At 30.4% G+C, this 12,586-nt stretch overlaps 1 protein-coding gene across 1 annotated transcript in view; it reads left to right on the forward strand.

Moving 5' to 3' along the window:
- Nucleotides 1–1,617: 1,617 nt before the first annotated feature.
- The window catches only part of LOC105623753 (proclotting enzyme), a 22,557-nt gene continuing 11,588 nt past the window's right edge, over nt 1,618–12,586 (forward strand). The window contains exons 1-4 of the mRNA XM_012205133.1: nt 1,618–1,845; nt 2,235–2,346; nt 7,863–7,937; nt 11,651–11,953. Of these exons, the coding sequence (XP_012060523.1) occupies nt 1,618–1,845; nt 2,235–2,346; nt 7,863–7,937; nt 11,651–11,953 (718 nt within the window). The remainder of the gene's footprint in view (nt 1,846–2,234; nt 2,347–7,862; nt 7,938–11,650; nt 11,954–12,586) is intronic.

Here is a 12,586-nt window from a genome sequence, read left to right on the forward strand (position 1 = left end):
ATTAATTATGTAATGTTATAAAATGATAAGATAATCTGAATGTTGTTATATATTATAAGTTGAATATTAATGCGATATGAAGTTGAAATTATTGATTGATCGTGTTCGATTGTGTAATTTGCTTTTTTTTTTATTCTCCTCTTTTGTCTTTGGGAGCATTTTCTTTATTATTAAGTTGTGCATTCTATTTGTATTTTGAAGTAATAAATTTGTTTAAAACTAACAAGGGCTACTAAAATCTTATTATGAGAAAACTCGCTATAAAATACTGCAACAGAAGATTTTTTCGTATATCACAATAGAACGAAAATAGGCAACGCAAACTGAAGAGTACGTTCATATTGACAAATTCAAGGATAATGAAACTTTTCCTGTATGGAAGTTTCAAGTAACAATCGTATTTAAATCCTAGAGACTGTATGACATCGTATCAGGAGAAAAAGTTCGTCGATAGTTAAAGAAAGTTCGAAGATAGCAATGAACAAGAAAAGGAGGATTAAAAAGGTCGCACGAGCATAAAAGATTATAGTATCCTCGTTAGAACAAACAACTGTTGACGCATGTATTAACATGTAACACTTCGAAAGAAATGCTTCAAAAAATTTATTCTGTCTATGAAAGAGATACAGAATAACAGAAGTGTCTTTGCTTACAAGTGTTTTTTAATTATAGATATCAACATGGAAAGGTATTGCTACGCACGTGAGTATTATATAAAATATGTAGAGAATGCTATGATTATATCAAAAATTCTTACAACATTTCCGGATATTTTTAAACATTTCGCGAGTGCGTAGGATTGCAGCCCTGCGGCTGAGAAGACATTAACGAATCTAATAGCTAAATTTTTAGCAGAAGAAAACAGATTAAATACGTTTAAGAAAAAGAAGAATCTATGGCCTTCAAAGTCATAGAGAAAAAATAAGAAAAAAGAAATAAAAATAATAAAATAAAAGGAGGTAAAACAACGTATAATGTACAAGATAAACAAAAAATATATTGCTTCAAGTGTAACGAACCTGGATATTTTGCAAAATATTGTAGAAATTTAAATGATGCGGAGTACATACCAAAATGCAGTATTTGTAAAAAAACTAATCATAAAGAAAAAGACTGTTATTTCAGAAAGAATAAGTTCAGGTCAAAGGATAAAGATAAAGAAAATAAGGAAAATAAAGTTTTTTTCTAGTTGATGTTGAAGATGATGATGATATAACTCTGAAGAAATCCTTGTGGATATTAGATTCTGGATCGTCATCTCACATAGCCAATGATGAAAAATTATTCAAAAAAATAATCTGGAATGAAACAGAAATAGGAATTGCAAAGAAGAATCAAAAAATGATGAACGAAAGGCATAAATACTATAGAAATAGAAAATATATTGAATAATGTATTTATTCCAGAATTGAGTAAAAATCTACTCTCAGTAAGCGCAATTATAAAAAGCGATATGATTTATTGCTGATAAAATAGCCGAAATTAAAAAGAACAATAAAAAAATTCACAGCGTTCAAAACAGAACAAAGTTTGTGGATTATGGATTTAGGAAGAAAACAGATAGAAAGTGATTACTGACGAGCAGACGTGAAGCAGCTTTATGAATGGCATAGAAAAATGGGACAGCTAAGAGCAAAAAATATGAAAAGGTTAGTAAAATTATCTAAAGAAATATTCCTTGAAGCAGAAGAGATAGATGAGACAACAAAAGATTGTGAAATATGCTCAAAAGCCAAACAGATAAGAACACTTTTCGATCAAGAAAAAAGAGGAGCAAAACGATCTTTGGAACTGATCCATACGGACATCTGTGAACCAATTAATTCGTCTACATGGGAGAGACAGGTAAGAAGAATTATATACTTACTTTTTGAATGATTTCATTCATTTTATGGTAGTCTACTTGAAAGAAAAAGTGAAGCAATTTATTAACAAGTCAAGTGGTCAAAGCTAAATAGGAATTAAGAATTTCTTTCCAGGTTAAGAAGTGATAATGGAAGAAAATACTTAAGCAAAGATGACAGACTGATGTAAAAATAAAGGAATTATACTACTTCGCATACGCCATAATTAAATTGGGAAAGCTGAAAGACTTAACCGGACACTTATGGAAAGAACACGAGCTTTGTTTGGCAGATGGTGAAGTCGATAAAACATTTGGGGAAAGACAACTCGTATTGCAGTTTATTTGTTAAACCGTAGTCCAACGGACGTAATAAAGTGTATACCGATAGAACTCTGGATATCTCTGGACTTTGGAGAAACCAAATCTGAGTAACATATACTTATTTGGTTGTAATGTTTTTGTTAAAGTTCTTGGTCAGATCAAGAAGTTAGACAATAGAAGTAAAAAATATATCTTCGTGGGAAATATATCTTCGTATCTAATGATTACCTTCTATTTTTGACAAAATAGAAGGGAAGATAATTGTGTCACGTAATATTTAAGAAATTAAAACAAGAAAATATTAAAAATACGAAAAACTAAAATTTTAATTAAAACAGAAGAAATAAAAACAGATACAGAATCACAAAATAAAGATTCAGAAGAAAATGAATTCGAGGATATAGAATATGAATCTGGAAAATAGACAAAAAAAATAAAAAAAAACAGCAAGAAAAGGAAAAATCGCAAGAAAAAGAAAAACAACAAAAAAAGAAAAATCAAGAAATTCAAGAAACAGCACAGTAAGAGGAGAATCTAGGACGAGCAAGAAGAAAAAGAAGATTACCAAGAAGATTATTAGATTTTCTTTCACACAGAAGCAACAGAAGGACCAGAAAAAGATTTGTGAATAAAATTGAAGAAAAGAAGAAAAGAAGTCATTGAAGCAAAATAAAGTATGGATACTGGTTCCTAGAATAGAAGCTAAAGATAGAAAAATTTTAAGTAATAAATGGACCTTTCATGTGAAAGACAGAAGATATAAAACAAGAATTGTTCGAGGTTATGAACAAAAGTACGAATTTGACTACGAAGAAATCTTCAGTTCAGTGATCAATATGAGTTCTTTGAGGATAGTGCTGGCTTTAGCTCGGATGAATATTATGGAAAAGTTTGATGTTAAAATAGCCTTTTTAAATGAGTCTGACAGAGGACATATATATATGGAAATTCCAGAGGGAATTTCCATATATATGTCCTCTGTCATATAGCAAGAATTTTGAGAAAATATGTAAATTGAAGAAGGCGTTATATGGTCTAAAATAGACACCCTTAAGATAGAAACAGAGTCTTACAGATGTATTGAAGTCCTACGGAATGAAACATTAAAGTGAATCATTTTTGTGAATAAAAATCATTCTGTAATTCTAGCGTTATATGTAGACGATGGAATTGTCATTGGAAATATCAGATTCGAAGAACTAATATCCAGCATTAATAACAAAAATTTATTTTAAGAAATTTATTTAAAGATACTAATCCGACATCTTTTCTAGGTATTCAACTAAAAAGGAGTCAAATTAGAATAACATTAAAACAAAAAGACTATGCTAAATCATTATGCTAAGTAAATTTGGAATAGAGGGTGCAAAAGTGTCAAGGATTCCTTCGTCACCAAGTGAGAAAGAAATCAGATTGGAGAATACCGGACTGGAAGACATGTCATCTAATTTTCTTATTGAGAGTGCGTTAATATATATTTAACTAGCAAAACTCGTCGAGATTTGTCATACGCTAGTGATTATGTAAATAGGTAGGAATTAGATAAATACAAAATATAATAATCTGCTTAAAAAATTTGATAAAAAATGGTAGGAATTTATAGAAAATCTGATAAGAATCCTATATATTTTTATCAAAATTATTCTATCATATCTATCATTACATTAAAATCACGACAGATGAAAAGTTATAAATTTCTATCTATATTTCGTTTTTTTTATATCTTATATTAGATAAATGATAAAATACTTATCGGAGATCATAAGCTTCTCTATATGATCCTCACATTATCCGATTTAATAAGAAAGAATGTTTATACGAACCAATACAATTTAATCCTAATACGCCCTTATATGTTTGAATAAGACAGATGTTATAAAAAAATTATTATCCTATTGCAATATAATATAACATTCTTCAGATCATTGAACAATTATTTTGCAGATTTTAGCATATATAATAAAGCTGTACAGTTAATACAATATCATTTTATATCTTATCTTATTTAAACGATAGAATAATTAATTGTATACACAAGCTTCTTTGTCACACGATTTAAATTAAAATAAGAATGATTTATGCGAATCTATACAATTTAATCCATAAAGGTCCCTATATGTTTAAATAGTTAGATATTATAAAAAAATTATTCTACCGTTGTATGTAATTAATTATTCATTTAAGTCATTGAGTAATTAATTATTTAATGTTAATTAATTTAAATATTACATTGTGTCACCAAACTACTATAGAATACGATAATTTTTCCATAAAATCTATCTTATTCTAACATATAGGAACATTCTGGATTAAATTATATAGATTCTTATAAACATTATATCGTTTTTATTATATAGCTTAAATATCGTTTTTAATCGTAAATTTCAGATTACTTACCTGCTATATTAAATAAATTTTCTGTATATTTGTCTATTGTTTTCGTCATATAGCTTAAATACAAAATAGTTTTGAATCTATTTCTATTTGATCTGATGTATTAAAATTAATAATATTCTATCATATCTTTAAGCGTAAATTTCAGATTCTAAAATTTAATTTCAGATTCTAAAAATTTACAAAGCAAAAACACGAAAGAATATTATTAATTTTGATAGAATATGGTCAGAAGATAAAAATTGAAAACGACATCTGAGCTGAGGAAAATAATAGAAATATAGAAACTCTATCAAATATTTTAGATAAGTAATCTGAAATTTATAATTCAAAAAGAATGTTATTAATTATTATAATTTTCATAAAACGTGTCCAGATAGAAATTGTTTAAAAATTAAAAATGATAATTAAATATGATGAAAATGATAAAGAAAATGATATAGAAAATTTATAATAGACAAGTATCTAAAATTTGAAATTAAAACGATACTTAAGGTATATGATAAATGTGATATAATGTTTATAAGAATCTATGTAACTTAATCCAGAAATGTCTCTATAATCACATTTTCTCTATTATCACATGCTAAGTATCTAGACAAGCGTGCGATTATAGCTCAGCGTTAGAGTGCTAGACTATCACCCTAGGGTCTTAGGTTAGAATTCTGTATCGATTCCAATATGTGTTTTTAAAAATTGTAAATTTTCAATGTATAATTGTAATTAATAAATTGCATGTGAAAATATAAATGAATTCTACAAAAGAATAATAGAAAATAACTGTATTTTAATTATTATAAACTTAATTATTATAAGCTTTTTTTAAAAATAATATGAAATTTACGATTAAAACAATACAATATTATTAAGCATGATAAAACATAACCAGATAGAAATTGATTAAATACGATATATAAGCTATATGACAAAAAAGATAGAGAAATATAGAAAATCTATCAGATATTTCAGATAAATATTGGGAGTACATAATAAATTTCCGCCGTTTTTTATCAAAATTAAGCATTTATTGTGAAAGAACGGTACATAATGTTTTATTCAAAATAATGACCATCGCTAGCCACTACTTTTTCTCATCTTTCTGGTAGCATGTGGATACCGCATCAGAAGAACGCTTTATCTTTTGAGGTTATCCAATCATCGATACAATTTTTGGTTCTTCATATGATATGAAGTATGCTCAGACAGGCCATGCGTCATCGATCGGAACAAGTGGTAGTCGGAAGGAGCAATGCTGGAGAATACGGCAAGTGGGATAGAACTTCTCATTTGAGTGTTTCTAAGTAGGTTTTGATCGGCGCCGCAACATGTGGTCGAGCATTATCAGGAGAATAATTTTGTCATGCCTGGAATAGCAGTAGCGCGTTTTTCCTTGAGTGCTCGGTTCAATCTCATCAATTGTGTTCGGTAGAGAGCCCCAGTAATGGTTTCGTTCGGTTTGATTAACTCATAATACATGACACCAAGCTGATCCCATCAAATACACAACATGAGTTTTTTTCCATGAATATTCGGCTTGGCTATCGATGTTGAAGCAGGTGGTCCCCATGATTTCCTCTTCTTTGAGTTATCGTAGTGGATCCATTTTTCATCACCATACGATGCAAAAAACTCTTTCGTTTATACCTGGCAAGCAGCATTTCACATGTGAAAAATCGGCGTTCAATATTTCTCGGCTTCAGTTCATATGGAACCCAATTCCCTTGCTTTTGAATCATTCCCAATGATTTCAAACGATATGAAATTGTTTGTTGAGTCACTCCTAATGTAAGTGCAAGTTCTTTTTGCGTTTGGCACGAATCTTCATCCAATAATGCTTCCAATTCCGCGTCTTCGTATACTTTTGGCCTTCCGCTACGTTCTTTGTCTTCGACGTCAAATTCACCGTTCTTAAACTTTTGAAACCATTCACGACAACTTCTCTCACTTAAGGCAGCATCATCATATACTTCTACAAGCAATCTATGAGCCTGAGCTGCAGATTTCTTCAAATCAATTAAAGAAGTAAATCAAAAGTTCCCGCAAATGACGCTTATTCGGCTCAAAACTCGACATTTTCGTAAAAAAAATATATGATGCTGATACAAAATCGCTAATATTTCAAAGTTATGGTGTTGCCGGATGTCCAATCTTACGATATGTCGTTTTACATCAAACAATTTTAACTATAGTTTATTAGTGGCGCTGTTTTTTGCAAACGGTGGAAACTTATTTGTACTCCCAATAATCTAAAATTTACGAACCAAAAACACGATTCAATCAGATAAAGTTTTTTCCTATCTGATTTTATTGGACTTTTTAAGCAGGGAACTGTAAAACAAATATTGCGTTACGTAAAAAGATATATCAGACAAAGGAATAGCATTTGAGAGATCGGTTATATCAGAAAATGTGGAATATTTAAATTGTTTTGTAGACTCAGACTATGCGGGTATAAATTCGCGTAAAAGTACATCTGGTTCTATAATATTATATTTAAATGATCCAATTAGTTGGAGTTCTAAAAAACAATTGATAGTAGCGTTCTAGTACAAAAGCAGAATTTATTGCGGCAGCGGAATGCGTAAAAGAGATAATGCATTTGAAAGCTCTGCTAAAAGAACTTGCAGAAAACTCTATAAAAATTACATTGAACATTGACAATCAGAGATACTATACAAATTATCAAAAATGGAATAGGAAACAAACGTAGCAAACATATAGACGATAGCTATCATTATTTAAAAAAAAATACTCTGAAGATATATTAGATTTATGTTATTGTTCAACTGATGAATAACTAGCAGATATATTTACAAAGCCTCTAAGCTTCAGTTTGAAAAGTTTAAAAATGCAATTATGAAAGATTAACATCAAAATCACAAAAATAAGCTGTCATTAAAATTTTTAAATTAATATTTTAATAAAAAATAAGTTCATTAAGTTTAAAAAATTTCAAATTAATATTAAATTAACATTTCTACTATAAAATTCAACGATTAAGAGAAGGTAATAAGATAATCATCTAAATGTTGTTATATTTTAAGCTGAATGTTAATGTGATATGAAGTCGAAATTATTGATTGATTCGTTTGTTTAGTTTGCTTTTTTTGTCTCTCACTCTCCTCTTTGGGAGCATTTCCTTTATTATTAAGTTGTGCATTTGTATTTTGAAATAATAAACTTGTTTAAAATTAACAAAGGCTATATAATAAAATCTTATCATAAAATAATAATATATTGTTAATTATATTATTGATTATAAATATATAATTCACGTAATATCCATGTTTCCATGTTTCAGGCCTATGCATAATATGGAGTCTATTTGCTAGTTCTATCTCATACACCGAAGAATTCGTGCATTACCGCACTTATCGTAAGTAACTTTCGTTTCGACAAAAGTACTCTTGTTGACATAAATATTTATTTATATCTACGGCAAAAACGTCATTATGACAATTCGGTGAGGATAAATCATTTTGACTCGCACCGTCGTCGTTGCCATCTTAACTTACAAAAAAAAAAGATCAATAAAGATCATCATAAAGATCAATAAAGATCATCATAAAGATCAATCATAAAGATCAATCATAAAGATCAATTCATAAGTCGAGTATAAGAGGGAAATGAAAGAAGCATAAATAAAAATTCTAAGAAACAACGGAATGTTAAAATTGAAACAACGGAATGTTAAAATAGATGTTTATACTCCTTAAAACGCTTCTTTTTCCCAACGTTCTATTTTCCCATTTATTTACTTTTTCAAAGTCTCGTTTACACTTTTGTCCCTATTGTTATATCCGATTTATGTTTCTTTATATATTATATATTTTTGCCAAAGTATTTAAATCTATTTAATACATTTCAAAATATTCATGATTAAAATTAGCACAAATGAAAAAAAATTGTCAAAGTAACAGTTAATTGCAATAACATAGTGCAATAAATTTTTATCAAATTATTATTTTTAATTTACTTGTTACTGTTTAATAATATTATTATTATTAATATGAATATTATCTTTATATAATGATTCGTTAACATTATAAATGTGGTATGTAAAACAAATGAGTTCGTTAATTATTATATTATTATATAATTCTGATTTAAAAATATACTCGCTATATAAACAATTTTCACGACACGACCGAATTGTTTTTTTTTTAAATCATTCTGTAGCTTTATTAAAACTCAAATTTATAAGCGCTTTTCCAACTCACATGGCGATGAATCATGTGACCTGGGACCTATTTTTTACATCAAAGGTGCCGACTCAGTGTTCATACTGTATATACTTATACTGTGATACTCTGCATTGACGATAGCGACACAGAATCAGACGGCGGTCATCTGGCGAAATCAGTAACCACACACACTTAAGCACGAGTCCATGTCCGTGTACTTGCCTTCAACGTGTCGAGAGTGACAACGAATGAGACAACGAGCTCTTCTCACACTAGTCATCTATTTCAAGCGACCGAAAATGCTTTCTCGGCCCCTCGGCCAATAAGGGGCAAGGAGCATTCTAAATAATATATAAATTTTAATAAATTGTAGTAATAGTATATCCCTCCCAATCCAAAATATTGGGTATGGGAAAAAGTGTTCATGGCGATTTTTTAGTAAAATTAAAGTGTTTTTCTTAGAATATTGAAAATCAATTTCTTTAAACCAAATATGCTCCATTATTTTCTATAATATTTTGCCATTTTTGGGGCAGAATCATAATTCCATCGCGATAGAACTTCTGTGATTTCTGATCGAAAAACTGCTTCAAGTGATTTTCACAGGCCTCTTTTAAAGTTAGCTTTACACCATTAAGAGAGTTAAAGACTGCAGAGACCTAAACAAATGATAGTCTGAGGATGCTATGTCAGAATTATACGGTGGATGTATTAAAACTTCCCAGCTAAGTTTTCGCAATTTTTGCCGAGTCATCAAAGATATGTGTGATCGAGCGTTGTCGTGATGGAAGATGACACCTCTCCTATTGATTAATTCTGGTCGCTTCCTCTCAATTGCTTGTTGTAATCTCTGCAGTTGTTCACAGTAGAGTTCGGAATTAATTGTTTGATTGGACGATAACAGCTCATAGTGAACGATTCCCTTCCAGTCCCATCACACACACAACATCACCTTCTTCCTCGTCAATCCAGATTTTGCGATTACTTGCGCCTTCTCTCCTTTTTTTATCCACGATCTTTTTCTAGTTGGATTGTCGTAGGTGATCCATTTTTCAGTTATCATTCTCTTCAGAAATGTTCAATTTCATTCCGTTTTAATAGCGTATCACAAATGTTAATTCGATCCATCATGTTCCTAATACTCAACTCGTGAGGAAACAAACATCGAGCTTCTTTTTATATCTAGCTTTGTGTAAATGATTTAAAACTGTTTTGTGGTCGATGCCTAGTTCCCTGGTAATCTCCACAGTGCTCACATGCTTATCACACTCGATTTTTACTATGATTTCATCGGTCTTTTCGGTCGAGTGATTGGTCGACCGGAGCGAGGTTCATCTTTCACATCAAAATTTTCAGCACGAAAGTGAGCGAACCATTTCCGTGCTGCTGATTTTGATAGAATATCTTTACCGTAAATAGCGCAAATTTTTTCACAAGTCTGTGCAGCATTCTTGCCTTTATCGTAGTGATACTGCAAAATGTAGCGAATTTTTTCCTTATTTATTTCCATTTTCAAAATAAAATAACTTTTGATCCACTTCATCAATTTCAATCTTTTTCGGCTCAAAACAAAGATTAAAATGTCACTTTTTAAATGCACATCTAGTGTTGCCGACTGCTGAGCATTTAATGCCATCTAGCGGGAAAAACGCTACGAACTTTTTCCCACTTCCAATAGTATAATTATGTTATATTAAATCATAAAACGCAACAGTTTACGAAATATTTAACTGTTTACAATTTTTCATGCGCGTTATAAGTATACCTTCTTTATAAACTCGAGTAGCAAGAATAATTCAGTAGAAGTAGCATTTTATCGGAATAAAATCATAAACCAGCATTTCTCTTCAGGAAAATCTTCGAAAGACTATCAGAAAAAAATGCGTCCCTATCAGTACAAAATCGACTGTAAGTCGACTTTGAATGGACTATATATATAGCTTCTAGACGTCTAAAAAATGGACGTCCATAAGTCGACTTGGATACATCTCTAAGTCATATACTGTCCCACTTTAAAGACGACTGTAAGCCAACTTTAACTTATTAACTATTTTAGGCTGTGATTCAATTTATGCCCATAACGCTCATGAACAGCATTCGACCTTGTTTAACTATAACAAACAACAAAAACAAAATAATTAAACATTTAAGTTTTATGAGTGTAAATCGCACTAGACATCCTAAAGTCGATATTGAAAGGACAATCGTCTGTACAAAGTCGATTTACAGTCGACTCTAAAGGCCTGACTTAATAAAGTCAACTTACAGTTGACATATCGACGTTTGTGCTGTTTGGAACTCGAGACTTGTGAAGAAAATATGCGAAAAAAATCAAATAGTTAGCAGTAGCATAATTTTCGTTTATAAAACGAAAGATATTGATTGTATAGAAAAAAGGTTCATATGAAAAATGTAGGTATTCGAAATACCTACAAAATGAGACGTGGAAGATTAAAATCGGTCTATTAGTTTAGTAGAAAAAAATAAAAAAATATCAAAAAAGATCTTTTTTTCACTCGCACTCTATTCATTGAAATTTCAATCAAAATGCTTTGCGTTTAAATTTCGCCGATGGTGAGAACACATACATGGGCTCGTGCTTGAATGTATGACTATCAGATCGTCAGAATCAGAATCAGACTGCCGTCGCTACCGTCAGAGTTCTTAGCTGAATAATCAGGAGCCTTAAGAATAAAAAATCTTGTAACATAGTAAATATAATCAACGAATATGAATTCCACAGTTCTAAAAACTTCGTGGAAATATATTGTTTATATCGATAAAGATAATGATCATGAGGATCAAAAATTGCAAAATGCTTCTGCTTCGCTGTTTGAAACCTTTTCATTTTTTTTCTTATTACAACGATTCGACTTTTAATTTACACGAGATAAAAATCGCGCAGCGTACGGATACAGAAACTTGTACGTCTCGCCGATGAGAGGATGGCAATCCTGGGATGCCTCCCCTGGACCGAGCAGATCAGACAAGCCGATGTATGCCCGCAGGGACACGCAAAGTCCATATATGCATCTGATGAAGATAGAGCACGAGCATAGTGATCCTCTGGCAACCATCAGCGAGACTCTAGGCGCTTTGAACACCGTAGGCAATTATATCGTTAATATGACGAGAGGCGTCGAAATCTCAAATTATCCGCCGAAGGAATTGCCCTCAGCATTGTACACCATCTCCAAAAATATTTTGGGTAATATGAAAAAAATTAATATGTTAATTAGTTGGTAAACTAATATATTAAATTACTAAATTAATAAATTAATATATAATTATAAATTAATAAGGAATGGACAATTGTTTTTTAACTTACAATTACTCGTTACCAAAAAGTAACAATTATTACCATTACTAGTTACCGATTTTTAAAAATAACTCGTTACCGTTACTTGAGAAAGTAACTTTTTATTATTTTTCTGTTACTTTTTTAAAATCGACCGCCAATTATAACAGACCTAGAGGTTTTCTAGTCTTAAGCTACGAGTGGCTTGTGTTTAATATCGTATCGTGTCCAATCGCGTGCAAAGTAACGATAAAAATAACTGTAAAATTCGTTACCGTTACCAAAAAAATGTAACTTCGTTATTATAGTTACCGTCATTATAGTTACCAAAGAAAAAAAATAATCAGTAAAGTTATCAAAAAAATAACTTGTAATTATAAGGGGCTCTGCACAATAAAAGGAACAGAGAACAGAGAACAGAGAATAAGAATTTCAACCTATCAAAAATCATGTATTGTGGAATACATAGTTTTTGATAAGTTGAAATTCTTATTCTCTCTTCTCTGTTCCCTATTCCTTTTATTGTATGGAGTCTCTATCTTT

This window comes from Atta cephalotes, assembly GCF_000143395.1.
Source record: "Atta cephalotes unplaced genomic scaffold scaffold00063, whole genome shotgun sequence".
NCBI lineage: Eukaryota > Metazoa > Arthropoda > Insecta > Hymenoptera > Formicidae > Atta > Atta cephalotes.